Here is an 18,824-nt window from a genome sequence, read left to right on the forward strand (position 1 = left end):
AGGGTATCGATTATTTAAATCAAATTTTGTAAATAATATGTTGTAATTGCTTATGATTGAATTATTATTTATATTGATGCATTATATAATTTGAAATTTTGATCTAAAAAATGGCTCTACTTAACGTTATTCTTCAATTAAACTCAATTTCTGGCTAATAGGCATGAATGTGATACACATTTTATGACCACTCAACAATCATCACTACAGTTCGATGGTATTTCTCTAGTGAATTTTAAATTCGGTTGTTAATTGTGTACTTGAAGTCAAAATATTATAGATAATTCTGTCACATTCCGACCCGAGGCGGACCACTTCCCGGGTCTGCTCCACCATCGTAGCACGATATTATCCGTTTTGGGCTTACCATTCCCTCACGATTTTGTTTTTGGGAACTCATGAGCAACTTCCCAGTGGGTTACCCATCCTGGGAGTGACCTGGCCTCCTTCTCACTTAACTTCGGAGTTCCTACGGAACCCGAAGCCAGTGAGCTCCCAAAAAGCCTTGTGTTAGGTAGGGATGAGAATATACATTTAAGGATCACTCCCCTGGACGATGTGGGATGTCACAATCCACCCCCCTTAGGGGCCTGACGTCCTCATCGGCACACTTCCGACCAGGGATTGGCTCTGATACCATTTGTCATATCCTAGCCCGGGGCGGACCACTTCCTGGGCCCGCTCCACCACCGTAGCACGATATTGTCCGCTTTGGGCTTACCATTCCCTCACGGTTTTGTTTTTGGGAACTCACGAGCAACTTCCCAGTGGGTCACCCATCCTGGGAGTGCTCTGGCCTCCTTCTCGCTTAACTTCGGAGTTCCTACAGAACCCGAAGCCAGTGAGCTCCCAAAATGCCTCGTGCTAGGTAGGGATGAGAATATACATTTAAAAATCACTCCCCTGGGCGATATGGGATGTCACAATCCACCCCCTTAGGGGCCCGACATCCTCGTCGGCACACTTCCGCCCAGGGATTGGCTCTGATACCATTTGTCACATCCCGGCCCCGGGCGGACCACTTCCTGGGCCCGCTCCATCACCGTAGCACAATATTGTCCGATTTGGGCTTACCATTCCCTCACGGTTTTGTTTTTGGGAACTCACAAGCAACTTCCCAGTGGGTCACCCATCATGAGAGTGCTCTGGCCTCCTTCTCGCTTAACTTCAGAGTTCATACGGAACCCGAAGCCAGTGAGCTCCTAAAAGGCATCGTGCTAGGTAGGGATGAGAATATACATTTAAGGATTACTCCCTTGAGCGATGTGGGATGTCACAATTCACTATTTAGTGTACGTTAAATCTTAGTATTTAAACAAAAAGATATTTCATGAATTTCCTCAATTTACTTTTTGTTTTTGAATTTTGAGAGCTTATGATATTTTATGACTATTATAACCTTTAAATGTCAAAGAGTTTAAAATTTAATTTAAAATCAAGGGCATTAATGTAATTCAATTCCAATTTTAGATTCTTCTCACATTTCCCTACATATGCATAGCATTTGTAGAGTTTGCTAGTGTAAATTTATGAAAACAAAATTTCGATTTCAAGTACATAAAAGTCCTTTTTTTTGGCTCGACATAAAATTTACATTACTTTAACCAATATAACTTCGTCTAAATTTTTCCCTAGTTTTAAAATTTGTGATGTGAAAGACAAATATGCAAAAGTATGTTTATTTTGTTTTTATATGCTGAGGTAGCCAATGATGGATTTCATAGCTTGAGAAATTCTTGTCTATTGACATTGGCCTGCTTTACGAGTAGAGAGTGTTCAATTAGAAAATTTTCAATTTGCTGAAAATCGGATCAAATACATAAAGTGTTATAATACAAGTAATTAAGATTTGATATTTCAATTATTAGTATTATGACACTTATTGTATCAGGTCGTATTCTTGACAAACTGAAAATTCTCTCGGATCAACTAACTATCTCGATTAAAAAAAAAAAAGTGACTTTCCGACAAACAAAAAAAGTGATTTTGATTTGATAATGCCACATATTTTTTCTGTTACATTATAACAAAAAGGGTGGTAGGCTTTTATTCTTCGCTTGGGTCCAAAATCGTAAAGTCAGAGAGGCCCAACTAATTATGGGCTGACATTCAAAAGGTTTAAAGAATTCGGCCCATAAAAAGAGCATGCCAAAAGCCTATAAACACAGACCGAGTACTGGTTTGGTACTGAGGTACTTTTATAAAAAGTGAGTATAAAAAAACTGAGCTAAAAAAAGTGTTTGGTAAACACTTAAAAACAACTTATTTTCACATTTTTTTTTGTGAAAAAAAAAATCTAAAAACGTGAAGCAGCAAAAATGAGCTTATTCTCACAACACAGCAAAAACAGTTTTTTTGCAAAGCACAGCAATACCAAACCAGCCCTGAAACACCTTTGGCAAATTACTTTCACCAAAGAGCATTTATGCTAAATTTACACAAGATTAGGAGAACAACTTAACAATGTCAACATAACGTTATGTGTCAATCATACAATATTATATAAAAATACTCTATAATTATATTATGTTATTAGTACGAGACGCCACAATTACAGTATTCAAATTTCTTGTCAATCATAGAGGAAATTAGACAATAATGAGAGTTAAAAAGGAAAGTAAAGGTTTTGGTTTAGACCATCTCCAACCCTGACCTATAACCTAAATTTTCCCCTTTTTTCCCCCCCCCAAATCCACTCCAACCCAAAACCTAAATCAAACCTAAAACCTAAAACTTAAAATGAAGGCAAATATAGGTCACAAATTTAGCCCACAAAAGCTGCTGGGACCCACGGATGAGAGTGAAAAGTGGGTCTTGTCCTGTAGCCAACGACTACTTTTCTTCATCGGGTGGTGGTGGTAATTGGACCGTTGGTTAATCCAACGGTCCACATTCAATTTTTTTTTGTTTTATATTTATATATTTATTGAATCCAACGGTTTAAATCGAATATAATCAAATCTAACGGTAAAAAAAAAGATCTAACGGTCCAAATTTAAATCTAATAGCTAGAATAATCTTAAAATTTATGTGGTTTATTAATTGTCTTTTTTTTTTTTAAGTTTATGTGGTTTATCATGATTTTCATGTATTGATTTAGTGATTTTTCAAAATTTATCGGAATTTAAATATTTTTAGGTTAAAATGTTCATAAAATTAATTTATGATAGTCTACATAATTTTTTTTTTAAAAAAAAAGTTAATTTAAAAAAAAATAGCCTTAATTCATTTTTTGATAATCTGGGGCTCAAATTTTAGGCCAAAAGGGTTAGAGTAGAAAAGCTGTTTCTGGGCTAAAACCTAAATTTTCTGGGCTAAATATTTTTAGGTTTTAGGTCAGGGTTGGAGATGGTTTTAGTGGGCTTAAAACCATCACTCACAAAATCCCCTACCGGACAAGTTCACTTCTTGGGGTATCTTTCAGCAAAGATATCATGATTTCGGGGGCCCAGGCGGGTACGCAGTGGCTTTCTGACCGTCTTACGTGGGGACGAGTGAATTCGTATCCTCGTGGGATTCTCTTTACGATAATTCCGAATATTCATAAATCATATCTGTTTATGATAAATGATCCAAAAAATTCATGAATCATATCCATTTATCATACATCGTACGCTCAGAAATTATTTTAAATATTTTTATTTAAAATTAAATATAAACAGTATTTGACAAAAACTGACTACACGATGTTCGATGAACTAACATGATTTACGAATTCTCAATGTCCTCGTAAAAAAATCCAGAAAAGATCCTGTTGGGGGACGAGCATGGCTGTAGGGCCCAGATAGGGCCATTATCCCAGCCTGTACTTGCCCAGTTCCTCAAAACCAAAAAACTATTTTCTATTTTTAATTTGGTATTTTTCAAAAATACCAAAAGGCAGAACAGTATGTGAATGTGGACGATGGATCCGAGGCACCAACTGGAAATTCCCAATCTCAGTTTGGCAAGCGGTTGTTGAAGACACCTATAAATACAAATTGGGGAATATTCTAAAGCGTGATTAATTTGAAAGACATTTAAAGTGTCAATTCATATTTAGGGAATTTGTTCTTCATCTGATAACGAAGGCAAAGACATAAACAAAAAATTCGGTAAGATTATATGATTATGACTACTCTCACACTAAATAAGATCTATGCGAGTTCATAAGATTAAAATATATAAAGTTTCATGCATTTGTGGAGGTGTCCTACGAGGCTACAAATAACGTGATCGGAAATACTTACTATAAGTTTTTATTCCATTTATCAATTGAGTACTTGGTAATGGCAGAGCCAGCACATGATCATTGATTGTCCTTGATCCTCCTAACAACTTCAAAAACCTCATGTATATTTGTATGTGTATTGTATTTGACCCATTTAAACAATTAAGGCAAACTAAATTACAAGCTCATCCTTCTACTTCTTCTATTTTTTTACTATCATATTTGTCTTCCTTTTTTCTCTTATTGTGTGTAACCCTATAGTGTGCCCCATGTGCTCCATAAAATCCCTTAGTTGACAAGCCTTGACAGTCTTCGACATCACGTTACAATATTTTACATTCACCCTCGACAAGCCTCTATACATAATAATAGTTGTCGAAATATGTTATCATAAGTTATCGGTTTATGTTGACAGGAATTACTACGTGCCTACTAAATGTTCTAGGAAATGACCATGTAAAGCTATTTTTGGTTTATATGATCATCATATTATTTAAAAATTATGACTTCGCCAATGATACTTCGATAAAATATCTTTCATTATCATATGATGCAACACTTAGCACATGCAATATCGGATAGCGGTATTGTTCTTATCTTAGTCAATTCATAAGATGCCTATTAAAACCTGTACCGGACACATCCGTTCCAACTGCAACTTTTCCATCTTCAATTCATTATGTACTCGAATTAAATTGCACTGTCAATATTGTTCACAATTTTCTACTCTAATTGCAGCCACAGACACACAGCCGCTTTCACACTCATACTGATCTTTCAACTTGCATATACTATATAGTTTACTCGATAAGAGATTCTACTGTGTCACCGATTGCATACATTAGTGTCAGTGTTTTAATCAGGATCATGTAAAAAATTGTGTATACTATGTAGTTTTTTTTTAGTGTCAGTGTTTTAATCAGGATCATGTAAAAAATTGTGTATACTATGTAGTTTTTTTCGAAAAAAATTCTACTGTGTCACCGAGGACATACATTAGCATTGGTGTTTCTCATCAGATCAGGTAATGAAGGTTTATGGAAACACACTAGGCAATGATAAAGCACGCGTAAGAGGAGTTGGTCTTTACTTAAAGAAGGTTGATAACAAATCAAATCACTTGCATTATATTAGTTGCCCATGTGATTTTGATCGAGTATATTTTTTAATCCAACTTTTTCGTGTTCAATAAAATTCATGATTTCGAAATGTTACTTTAAATAGTTAAAAGTGTGTGAATCTCATAATATAATGAACGATCCCAACTAAAAAAAAACTAGAAACCATATTACACGTCCATTTTCTGTCTTTTGTATTTCTTATTTTTTGTTCAGATTTATTTTAGTTCTAATTAATGTTTTTCGTTCTAAGTAAATAGATAATTAATAAGAAAACATGAAAGGAACTCTACAGTTTGGCAGCCATAGTTGGGAAGGATTGGGCGGTGAGTACATAGTCGATGAAGTAAATACAACCCAGGTGGTTGCAAGGTTTCTGGAAAACGACATTTCTTTTGTAAAGTAGGTATTTTGATAACTAATTTGAGTCGAAAGGAAATGGATCACGGAAGAAGACATATCTGATGAATGAATGATTCAATCCCTGATTTGGATTCTCGTCGGATCCCCTCTTTGAGAATCCTAGGAATCAACCCGTTGATTAAAAGTTATGCGGCCACAATTTTTTCCTTTTTTAATTTTTCACGAAAAACGAGGCTACTTTACTTTTAAAAATATAAAAAACATTTAATTGTGGCCACACGATTTTTGATCAACGGTCCACTTGCGTTGGTCCCTAGGATTCCCAGAAAGAGGATCCGGCGAGGATCCAAATCCTTCAATCCCCTCCCACCCACACGGTTCCTCTATTGAAGATGTTCCACACTTCCACTTCTTTTATGTGAGGGGGGCGTTTTCCTTGAATTTTACGTAAACCTCTCTGAGATAAATAGTCTTTTTTTGGTGCCTTATCTTGTCTTATTGTTTTAATGTATCCGAATAACAAAGTTTACTATTTGAAATGAAACTAAGATAGAGTTGGATCTAACATTGGATACCATCATATGAAAATTAAGTAGTTGGATTAACCCCATGAGGGCTACAAGCCTGCATACTGCAACCCTACCCTGCATATGCAAAATTTGCAAATACGGTATACGTATGGCCAACTTAATAACTCCACAACCCACATGCTGCCGCGCTTAATCATCTAATTAATTATACTTAATCACAAACACACAACAACGCTGAAAGAATTAAAGCAATTTAACAACAAAAAATACATACGAAAATTGAGATGAGAGGAAACGTGCTCCCCCCTTTGAGAACAACCAATACTAAATTTAACGAGTTTACCACCGTGTCACGTTCTCGTCTAATAATGCAATGTAACAACGTTGTACATAAAAAAATTGCATAACATTATATTAAATGAGCAGAACATTGCGGTAACAATGAACACGTTGTATGTCAAATTGCATCACCAACCATCATCAGCATTGGCATTGACTAGGAGGGTGGGGACAAGAAAAATCCTCGAGTGAAAAGCAAAGGGTGACCCTACAAAGCTGAGGCTGAGGGGCTACAGGTAAACAGGATTTTAGGGTTTACAGACATCTGCAAACGCAGCATCGCACTTATTTAACCGGAACCGGATTTCCTCCGGATCCTTTAAAATTGAGCCAACTAATCAAAGAAATCGAATCATTGAAATTTGATTAAAATGCTATAATTATTATAACTTTTAGAGGAATTATCTGATTATAGTTTTTAGATCAAATTTAAATGATCCGGATTTATTGATTAGTAGGCTCAAATTTGAAAGATCCGAAGGGATCCGGTTCCCATTTAACCACATGCAACGTGCTCACTGCGCACCTTGTCCACATCATCACCATCACAGAAACACATGCACCTCGTCCACATCATCGCCATCACTTCTTTCGTCCTCTTTGTCACCTTATATTTATAACATAATTTTTATGTTAATATTATCAAAATGTAAAAAATATAATGTAACAAAGAATACATAAAAAATCAACTTATTAAAAAATAAAGTTAAAATTTTCTTAGGGAGACTTTGGATGCGGTCCCTAGTTATGAATAGTCTTTGACTGAAACCTTATTGGTTTTCAATTTTTGATCCAAGTCCCTGAAATTAATTGATAATTTATTTCTATGTACGTTACTATATTTTTTAAATTAAAAATTAAAATTTATAGTTGTTTATAGTAATGAGATTTTAAATAAAAAACCATAATTTGTGGGATTAAAAATATTAAAATATAAATATACTATTGTGTGTGTGTGTAAACATGGGTACATTCATAAAAAATAACCAAAAAATTATTGTATCAAAACATGGGTACATTCTTCAAAATGGGTACATTTAGCAAAAATAAAAATGGGTACAAATAAATAAAAAAATAAGGGTACAATACAAATAAAACTTTAAAAAATATAGGCACAAAAAGAAATTAATATATGGGTACAAATTAAAACTGAAAGGAAAATTGGTACAAATTAAAAAAGGGTTGCAAATTAAAAATGGGTACAAACTAAAAATAAAAATATATGATAAAAAATTTAGCCATAAATATAAATATACTAATTGTAATATTTTTAATATTAAATGAATATATTTAGAAATAAAAAATATTTTATTATTGAAATAATTAATGATATTATTAATACAAATGACCTTGATCAAAAATTGAAAAGTAATAAGGTTTTAATCAATAGAGTAGTAAAAATAAGGATGAAAACCTAATTACTCCATTTTCTTATTATAATTGTATATCAAATCGTTTTCGACATACTGAAAAATCTATTATCCCTTAAGAATAAGTAGAGATACTATTGGATCTTTCACTCACAGATAAGTAAATATCCTAAACTGTGAAAATAGGTGCACCAAATGCTCTTAACATTGATTAGCTTAACAATAATTTCCCGGAAAACTCTCCTGCAAGATCTGTTAGGTAAACGACCAACCTTGTGATCCCCTGTTTTTAGAGCAATCACAAACAACCAACATAATTTCTATGCGGACCCAAATCTCTCTTTTGTATCCCCTCCACACTAGTGAACTTTTTTCCCGGGAAAAAAATAAAAGCCTCTTGCTTTTGGCTTTTTGCTTTTGGGGAAAAACAAATTGGTTTCGGAGAAATAAAGAAACCGACTTTTTTCAGAAGCAAGATGTGGGTTTATGGATGCGTTGCTTCATAGTCAGCCGTACCACTTTTCTGCAATTTATCTTTAGAATTTCGATCAAAATAGTTTGCTTTTTTGCCACCAATTTCTCTGCCATTTCTTTTTCACCCCATAAAGTTTGGATTTTTTTTTAAATAATCGTGGGTGTTCGGTGGGAAGGAAAAGGTTGTGAAGCTGCTGCTGACTCGCATGAATTCAAGGTTCAATTTTTTAATCGGAAGATTAAGGATTTGGGGGTGTTTGATTTGATTAATGGGTCTTACAGTTCATACCTCGTCACCAAAACGCGTTGCGCCACCGCCTTGATTTATTTATTGCGTGATTTCTTTCTTCTGGTGTTGTCGTAGTCGTCGGCGTTGCTTATTACTGTCGCAATCGGATCTGCTTTGGTTTCTCAGTCAGACATTCTCTTTCCTGTCGCTTGGAATCTTTGTTCATCTGTTTGGTTGCCGATAAATTACGAACAAGAAAAGGTGAGAAAAAATGTAGAATAAAACGTAAATTTCAGTTCTTTGTCTTCTGGGTTAGCTGAATACATGCTTATTAGTGACGTTTTACTTCTGTTTTGTATGATTTCGGTTGCCAAATGATGGAATATCCAAGATGTAACCTTTCCCGTTTTGTTTTACTTACATATGTCGGCAAGTGAGACAGCATATGGTTGTTGATATAACCAATCTGTTGACGTTGTTCTTTGTTTTGTCTTATGATAAATGCAGATCAGTTGTTGATTGTGAAAGATTCGATCTTTCGTTGTTAGGATTGGACTTTGAGCTGTTTGTGCAAAGAAGTTCGTGGGTTTTGAGGCCATTGATTACGAAAAATTGTAGGATCTTTTAGGTGTTTTGCATTAGTATGCTATTGAGGAAAAACGAGTTAGATAGTTTGAAGGTCTTGGGCCTCCGGCAAACACAGCGGTGAGGTAGTTATGGCGTCCGGAGATAGGCGTCAGCGTCATAATATGGTGCCTCTGGCTGCATTGATCAGCAGAGAGCTGAAGAGTGAGAAGATGGAGAAGCCAACTGTCAGATATGGGCATGCAGCTCAATCCAGGAAAGGGGAGGATTATTTCCTGATCAAGACTGATGGTCAGCGAGTACCCGGGAATTCTTCAGCAGCATTCACCGCATTTGCGGTAAGCCCGAGTCTCTTATATTTGCTAGATTATAGAGCCAGAGCTTGGCAACTTAGCTCTGTTATGTTGTTGTACCATGGTGAATGTCCCAAAAGTTGAATACTACATATCAGTGCTCACCTCTATGCTCTAAATCTAATCATTTAGTTCCTTAGTCTCCTGTCTTGTTCACTGTAAATTTTTTATCCGGACTATATTAGTTTGTTCCCTTCCAACATAGGCAGTGAACGAGATATTTTTCGAAAATTTCATGTACTATTGGTTTTAGATTATGGAATGAATCCGTGTGCTCAAACCAATTTCCTTTAGCTATCAAATATGCTGCAAATCAGGAATAATAGTCACCGTTCTTTTACTGATTGTCAGATCTTTGATGGGCACAATGGAAATGCTGCAGCAGTATATACAAGGGAGAATTTGTTAAAGCATGTGTTGGGTGCTATTCCCCGTGGGCTAGGAAGGGAGGAGTGGCTCCAAGCTTTACCTCGAGCCTTGGTTGCTGGGTTTGTGAAGACTGACAAGGATTTCCAGAGCAGAGGTGTGGAATTTGCAACTTGCTTAGTCTTTGTTCTTCTTTCTGTTTTTTCCTCATATTTTTCAGCACATACGTACTAATTCTTTCTACTCTTATTATTGTCGCCAGGTGAAACGTCTGGAACAACAGCTACCTTTGTAATAGTTGATGGATGGACCGTGACAGTTGCATCAGTAGGAGACTCCCGTTGTATCTTAGATACTCAGGGTGGTGCTGTTTCCACCTTAACTGTTGATCACAGACTTGAAGAAAATGTAGAGGAGTATGTATCTACTGAAATCTGATAACATTCCTCTAATTTTACCGTTCCCTGGATTTGCTAATTGAATATCTGATTTGTAATTGTAGGAGGGAGCGTGTTGCTGCAAGTGGTGGGGAAGTTGGGAGGTTGAGCATTGTTGGTGGTGCAGAGGTGAGTGCTTTTAGATCTTTTTTTTCCCTGACGAAAACAAAGAAAGGGATACTTCTGTGGCTGAGTTTTAATTAAAATATGGTTTTCATTGTGTAATATGTGTTGCTTGACATTTACAGATTGGTCCCCTCCGTTGTTGGCCAGGGGGGTTATGCCTTTCTAGGTCAATTGGAGACATGGATGTTGGGGAGTTTATAGTTCCAATACCATATGTGAAACAAGTCAAGGTATCTTCCTCTACGTGGAAATTAAATTTTTAACTTGGTTTTATTAAATTCAAGGCCAAGTATTGTTTAGCCTGAAAGCTAACATTCTTATATTGTTTTAAAAGCTATCAAATGCCGGTGGGAGGCTTATAATTGCTTCGGATGGCATCTGGGATGCTATATCTTCCGAAATGGCAGCACAGTCTTGCCGTGGGTTGCCAGCTGAACTTGCTGCCAGACAAGTTGTGAAGGTTGTTTGAACTACTTGGCCTTTTTCTTGCAATATGCATGTATAATCTCAAAGGCTGGAACTCTTTCTTATTGATGATGGATTGTGTTGTAGGAGGCATTAAGGTCAAGGGGTCTAAAGGATGATACAACCTGCATAGTTGTTGACATAATCCCTCCTGATACTACGGTAGAGCCTTCAACTCCGCCAAAAAAGATTAACAAGTTTAGGACCCTGTTTTTCAGAAAGAAATCGCGTGCCTCTGCTAATAAACTATCCAAGAAGCTATCGGCTGTGGGTATTGTTGAGGAGTTATTTGAAGAAGGGTCTGCTATGCTTGCTGAAAGGTAGTTGATTCACTCTTCACTCAAGTTAGTTGATTCGATGCAAAGTTTCTTGGAAGAGTTTCACACTCCGCTTGTCTACTAAAATTGGAAAAGAAAATTTTCAATGATGTCATTAGTTTTAGTCTTGTATAGCATATCGAAGTGGAGTTTCATATATAGGTATCATAAACCTTATTGTTGAGTTGCAAGTTCAAATTGCGGGTTGGCTTCTTGTGAAATGTGGTATTTTGGTATCGTGTATTTGGTTGCACCTGGAAATGATTATCAATGTCAAATGTGTTGCAGGTTGGGCAGCGATGAGTGCACACCACAATCAACATCTGGGCTGTTCATGTGTGCTGTATGCCAAGTTGACCTTGCACCGAGCGAGGGCATATCGGTTCACGCGGGTTCTATCTTCTCAACCAGTTCAAAGCCTTGGCAAGGGCCGTTCCTCTGTTCTGATTGTCGTAACAAGAAGGATGCCATGGAAGGAAAACGCCCTAGCGGAGTCAGAGTAGCATAGGTAGCTTGTGCATTGTTTCGCCACCATTCTTTTAACCCTTTATTCCCTTTGTTTGGTAATCCGTCTTCGTAGGCCAGCCAATATTGTTTGAATCTTTACTTTAGTGATACATGAAATGTATATATAAATTTGATAAGTAATTTGGAATGAGTTGTAGAAGTTGAGGAAGGTCTTGTGCAAGGAAACCTCTTTCGATTCTATTTTGTCGGCGTATTGGGCAAAACAAAAGTGTGTCGAACTCGAATACAATAATCGTTACTAAAAGTAAATTAACAAATGAACGGAAGTGATTTTCTTTTGATTTGTTCAATCCTAAGGCTAGAAAAACAGAGAAACACGAAAGCGCACAGGGGGAGAAAGGGAAAGTGCGAAAATTACTTCTATATTGTACAACTGAATTTTCCAAGTTAGGTCTTGATTCTATATTGTATGCGAGTCTTTGAATCAATAATATATGCTGTGAAGAAATAATACAAGTAGGTTATCCAAAAGCCTTGAGTTGCTATTGCTATTGTATTGTATTGTTAACACACAACAGAATGGCTCTGTTTCCTTTCTCTGTTCTCTCTCTCCCTTCAAAAGCAGGACACATCCTCCTGAATGCGGATTGTTCACTGTTGATTGTTCTGACCAACTTCGTCCGAGGATTCAACTGAAAGAGGGAGGATACTGGCATGAATTCGAAGGCCCTTTATGATCTTCGATTTTTATCAAAAACACGGCTGCAGGAGCACTTTGGAAGAAATTCCTGCGAGGATGAAGTTTTCGACGACTCGAATTGGATGAAGAAATTCGTTTGCAGAGTGTTAGGAACGAAGAAGACAAAGTAAGAGCGAGGAAGATGATCTTAGAGAGCTTGTGGTGCATATAAACTGATCCTTCAAACCAGCCAGCGATGAAAGAAGTATAGATATGTTGGAAGGGAGTATTGATTCATTGCATAAACCATCCAAGCCTCACTTGCCTTCTCCTCCAAAGATCATACGGTTTTAGGCTTTTAGCACCCAAAAAAAAGGAGAAAAAAAAAAGCAGAGGGTTTTATCCCCCAAAAAAACCATCTACATTCTGCAGTCCACTCAGGAACAAGCAAATAAACAAGACTTGGCAAGCAAGCAATTCACAGAATCACAGGGATGACAATGAAGCTATGATCAGTTTTATCATGTCATGTGCATTTTATGACAAGATCATTGGGGTCTATTGCAAATTCATGTCCAATCCAACCGTATCTTAAATTTAATGTTGAAGCCTCGTTCGGTATGGAGGATAAGATTGGAACGGATAATTCTCTAATTTCAAGGAACTATTAGGACAAAAATGAAAAAATTATGTCCAACGATGTGAAGGTTACCGTGTTAAGACAAGTCATGCCAAGCATGCAAAACGTTAGCAAAATGCATGCCATGACATGTCATCGCATGCCAACAACGATGTTTTGGCACACCACGATGCGAGGGTTAGTGTCAAGACAAGTCATGGCATGCATCTTTTATTTCCACAGCTTCTTACCGGTAAAAACACGTTCCATATCTGAGCTGAATATTTACACATGTTCTTACCGGTAAGAACACGTTCAATACTTGAGATGAATATTTACTCGTGTTCTTATCGGTAAGAACACGTTCAATATCTGAGTTGAATATTTACACAGCTTCTTACCAGTAAGAACACGTTCATTATCTAAGTTGAATATTTACGAAGGTTATTACCAGTAAGAATGCTTCATTATTTCCTAGTTCTTTACTTTTTTTTTAATTATTCCGAAATAGTAGGCAAAAGTGCGGAACCCTAGGGCCTTTTCTATTACTGTTCTTTCAAAACATTTATTTTCAAATTGGTTTTCTTTAGATTGTTTTCTAGTTGAATTTTTAAATTGTTTTTCTTAAATTCGTTTATATTATTTTAAGTCATAAAATTAATCTTTTTCAAACCTTGTTTTAAATAGTTAATTAAGAATTAGTTTAAATACAAATTATTTATTTATTTTTTGTGGAGAATGAACTTGTTTAAGCTGTGTATACTGTAATTACCTTATTCTCTTAAAAGTATTTTTATCTTTACTTTTGCAGGTGGTAAAAATCCTATCAGTTATCCAAGTGCCTTGAGTTGCTATTGCTATTGTATTGTTGTTAACACACAACAGAAGGGCTCTGTTTCTTTTCTCTGTTCTCGCTCACTCTGTGCCTCTGGCTCTTTACTCCGCCGAACAAGTAATGAGATGGCAATATCCGCTTCCCCTTCAAAAGCAGGACACATCCTCCTGAATGCGGATTGTTCACTGTTGATTGTTCTGACCAACTTCATCCGAGTATCCAACTGAAAGAGGGAGGACACATGCATGAATTTGAAGGCCCCCTATCATCTTCGATTTTAATCAAAAACACAGCTGCGGGAGCACTTTGGAAGAAATTCCTGCAACAATGAAGTTTTCGACAACTTGAATTGGACGAAGAAATTGGTCTGCAGAGTGTTAGGAACGAAGAAGACAAAGTGAGAACGAGGAAGATATAAACTGATTCTTCAAACCGGCCAGCGATGAAAGAAGTGACAGATATTGGAAGGGTTTGTTGATTCGTTGCAGATACCACCCAACCCTTACTTTTATTCTCCTCCGAGATCTCTCGCATATTCTTCTACCACGCTGGTATCAATAAAGTAAAAACTAGAAACCTTGTGTTTTACTTGAACAAATTATGAGCAGCTCTATATTATGCATTTCATTTTTCTTTTTTTCTATATTAGGAGCAAGAAAGATCAGACGATTTTAGCACCAAAAAGGAAAGAGCAGAGGGTTTGATTTATCCCAAAAAAAAAATAAAAAACCATCTGCATATGATTAGTTAATCATGACATGTGAGCAAATATTTCATTTTATAACAAGATCATTAGGACCTATTGCAAATTCATGTCCAAACCAATATTATCTTAAATTTAATATTGAAGTCTTGTTTGGTATGAAGGATAAGATTGGAATAGACAATTATCTAATTTCAAGGCACTATGGAGGATAAGATTGGAGTGGATAATTCTCTAATTTCAAATGAGAGGATTAGGAGGGATGAGTTTTTTTCATACCTAATCATTTTCTATTCCGTTTTATGTAAAAAAAAAAATTATTTATACCTTCAGTATGCCTTGATATTAGAAAATTATCCATTAAAATTCAATCCTAAGTACTAAACAAGCCAATCTCTAAAATGAAGACATTTTCTGCTCACATTATTGCTCATTTGGCCATTGACCAAGGAATGAAAAGTATGCAAATTTTGGTATTTGCCGTGTATCCCCGATATGTTTTATGACCGAGGAATGAAAAGTATGCAAATTTTCTACTCACATTTTCTACTCACCTTCCAACATCTCAACCTTATTACTGTACTGTAATTCGCTCTCATCTCTCTCTCTCTCTCTCTCTCAAATTTACAATGAATCAAAACCTCTGCATCTTCATTCTGATCTTCCTTCTCTCATCAGAAACCCCAGCATTTGCAGTGGACTCTTACTACCAAAACTGCAGCGTCCCCACAACTTGTGGCCGCCTAAAGCGAGACGGGCCGGACACGAAAGACCAATCATGTTTCACGACGCTACGGGTGAACACTGAACAGTCGATCCTTTCCGTAATGTGTGTGGTTCAGAGGAGTTTCGAGGATTTTTGAATAGTATCATCGTGACGAGAATGGTTGAAGAGTCAAGGGGTCAAAGTCTTTCTGGAGCTGGTCATTGGGGAAGTGGGAAGGAAACTTCCCTAATAGGCCATGGAAGTCTTTAAGCCAACCAATCAAACAGTGTGTATCAAGCAACTGTTTTACATGGTTAGTTTCCACAAGTCTTCCGTCTCCTAATTTCCAAGTCAACTGGCGTGTTAAACAGCCAATTTCCTTAATATATTGCAAACAAAGAATTCTGAACCTCTAAACAATTCAACACTCTTGTTCTGAAGAGGAGGAGTAGATTTTCTTATTGTTCTTCCTTTGCGGCGCTTTCTTCTTGTTGATCAGCTCGGAATCTTCGGATGGCTCCGGTGGCTTTGTTTATTCTCGCCGTTCTTGCTCACCTTGTGGTTTTGCACTCTGCTGGATATCCAGAAGAACATTGTCAAGTCCACTTCTGCAGTAGCTCAGTAGGCAAAATCAGCTTCCCCTTCAAAAACGTGGGAGATCCTCCTATATGCGGATTGTTCACAGTCAATTGTACAGACCCCGAACGGCCAAAAATTCAATTGAAAGAGGGAGGATACTGGCATGAATTCGAAGGCTCTTTGGCCAACAGAAGCCTTGTTCGGTCTCATGTATCAACTTCGATTAGGATCAAAGACAGAGAACTTGCCGGTCGCTTAGAAAAGGATCGCTGCGATGAAGGAGTTTTCTACAACTTGAGTCTTCCCGGCCCTTCTCCAATCGGTCACGTTTTTTTAGTCACACACAATCTGACCCTTTTCAAATGTAACACTATCTTAGACAAAAATCCTTATCCACAACTTAATAAAGACTGCAAGAATGCTTCCCCTATTTATTATATAGATCCATTTAACAGTAGTTTACAGAGCCCCCCGTGGCCAGAGCCAGAGTGTACAACCTTTCAGGTCCCCATTCATCTGTCTCCGCCTCAACCCAACTCGCCCCCTTCATTGACTGCTGAGTTTTCCCTCGAAGTGTTAACAACAGAATGTTATCGATGTTATAAAAGAAAAGGTGAATGCGTGGTTGAAAAGGGAAAATTTAAATGCACCAAAGGTATATACATTTACATGACCTTTCTTTCTTTCTCTGACGTGCGATAATCCGATTCCTTTCTTCAAAGGATATAACTCTTAGAAACAGGAAACATTTTATCGAAACACACAAGTATTAAATGATTGTTATGCATGCATTAACCTCTTTTTTTTTAAGGGCGGCTGCTGGCTGGAGGGTTGAATATAGCCACCTCTAATCAAATATTAACGAAGAAGATGGTCCGTGAAGTCAATCTGAACCTCTACATCATCACGATTTAACGTGAAAAATATCCTTCATGATTATTTGTGATAAAAACTATTTGAAACTTAGTCACATAATCTTATTGGTAGTGTGTGTAATTCTGTATTAATCTAGTTGTCCTAACCAAAATTTTAAATTTGGTTTTTGATTATGATATGAGATAATGATCATTGTGCAGGACCTGGAACTGGAAACTTAGTCGCTAAATTCGCAATAGGTAATTATAACTTGCTTAGATTAGTTTTTCTAAGTTTATGTGTTGTAATAAGGTTTATAGCATGTCCGCAATGGCTACCATTCGATCGAATAAATCATCGTATTCACCGTATATTCATCAGGTGCAGTTGCTGGTCTCATAATTCTAATCGTTATTGCTTGCTGCTTAAGAAGAAAGTTGTCATCATACAGATTGCTTTTCTTTTGGAAGAAGCAAAACCAAAATCGTCAAATTGTAGAGGCCTTTCTAAGGAGCTACGGGCCGCTTCAAGTCCGAAGGTATAGCTATTTGGAGGTCAAGAACATGACCAACTCCTTCAAAGAAAAATTAGGACGTGGAGGCTATGGTGCTGTTTACAAAGGAAAGTTAAAGGACGGCTGTCTTGTAGCAGTGAAGGTCTTGACCAAACTAACAGGAGATGGAGAAGAATTTATGAATGAAGTGGCAGCCATTAGTAGAACTTCCCATGTCAACGTCGTCTCCTTGTTAGGCTTTTGTTTTGAGGGTTCCAAAAGAGCTCTCATCTATGAATTCATGCCTAATGGATCCCTAGAGAAATTCATATTTGATTCAAATACTCCCAATATAGGTCATGATCACTTGGGATGGGAAGCATTGGATCAAATTTCACTTGGCGTTGCTCGAGGCTTGGAGTATTTACATCGTGGTTGCAACACAAGAATTTTGCATTTCGACATCAAGCCTCACAACATTCTTCTCGATGAAAACTTCACGCCAAAAATCTCGGATTTTGGCCTTGCCAAAATATGCAACAGGAAAGAGAGTATTGTCTCGATGTTGGGCGCTAGAGGTACAGCAGGTTACATTGCTCCAGAAGTATTTTCTAGAAACTTTGGAAATGTCTCACATAAGTCGGATGTGTACAGCTATGGAATGATGCTTTTAGAGATGGTTGGAGGAAGAAGGAACATCGACGCTGAAGCTGAAAATACAAGTGAAATATATTTTCCACATTGGATTTACAAGCGTCTTGAACTGGACGAAGAGCTTGGGCTGCAGAGTGTAGCAAATGAGGAAGACAAAGCAAGAGCGAGGAAGATGATCATAGTGAGCTTGTGGTGCATACAAACTGATCCTTTAAATCGGCCAGCAATGAAGGAAGTGATAGATATGTTGGAAGGGAGTGTTGATTTGTTGCAGATACCTCCCAAACCTTACTTGTCTTCTCCTCCAAAATCCCCAGCAGATTCTTCTACCGCATTGGTATCAATAAAGTAAAAACCCTGTATTTTGCTTGAACAAATCTATGTTTTTCTGAGGCAATCTAAATAATGAAGCATGCCTTTCATGGTTGTTTTGTTTTTTTGGTTTATATATATATATATATATATATATATATATATATATATATATATATTAGTAATGTGAAACATTTGCATTTGTGGATCAGACCAGTTGACCAAGGCAGTGTGCTTGTTTCATCTCCCTTGCGCCAAAGTTCAAATCCACTTCTCCATAAATCAAAGCATTTTAGAATAATTTTGTCAAATAAAAAAGGTGAAAACAATTATTTCGTGTTGAAAGTTTTCTACCATACAGCTAAAGCTGGGATCCAACTTATTGTGCAAAATTTGATGTTGTCACGAATGGAATGATCGAGTAGATGGAGCAGTTCTTGCGAAGCCACGTGAATGTATTTTGACAAACAGTGAAGAGAATTGGAGTCGTGTTGAATTTCAAGATTTTTGGAGCACCTTTGGCAATGAGTGAATGGGCAATACCCCATTACTTGAAAAGTCGCTGTATATTATGCTTCCTTCAACCTCGCCCACTCTACACATAAAAAGACATTAAAGTATTCATTTCTACTATCAGAT

The 18,824-nt window shown here is 36.8% G+C and overlaps 2 protein-coding genes across 2 annotated transcripts; both read left to right on the forward strand.

Moving 5' to 3' along the window:
- Positions 1-8,233: 8,233 nt before the first annotated feature.
- Positions 8,234-11,958, forward strand: LOC126596469 (probable protein phosphatase 2C 15). Its single transcript, XM_050263066.1, has 9 exons — positions 8,234-8,894; positions 9,141-9,556; positions 9,923-10,094; positions 10,200-10,353; positions 10,440-10,503; positions 10,623-10,730; positions 10,835-10,960; positions 11,053-11,285; positions 11,571-11,958. Exons 2-9 carry the CDS (start codon positions 9,350-9,352, stop codon positions 11,788-11,790), a joined length of 1,284 nt encoding a protein of 427 aa, XP_050119023.1. The 5' UTR covers positions 8,234-8,894; positions 9,141-9,349; the 3' UTR covers positions 11,791-11,958.
- Positions 11,959-15,180: 3,222 nt separating this feature from the next.
- Positions 15,181-18,297, forward strand: LOC126596466 (rust resistance kinase Lr10-like). The gene is made up of 3 exons (XM_050263060.1): positions 15,181-16,526; positions 16,948-16,986; positions 17,108-18,297. Exons 1-3 carry the CDS (start codon positions 15,806-15,808, stop codon positions 18,223-18,225), a joined length of 1,878 nt encoding a protein of 625 aa, XP_050119017.1. The 5' UTR covers positions 15,181-15,805; the 3' UTR covers positions 18,226-18,297.
- Positions 18,298-18,824: the final 527 nt, after the last annotated feature.

This window comes from Malus sylvestris, chromosome 13 (genome assembly GCF_916048215.2).
Source record: "Malus sylvestris chromosome 13, drMalSylv7.2, whole genome shotgun sequence".
Classification (NCBI taxonomy): Eukaryota; Viridiplantae; Streptophyta; class Magnoliopsida; order Rosales; family Rosaceae; genus Malus; species Malus sylvestris.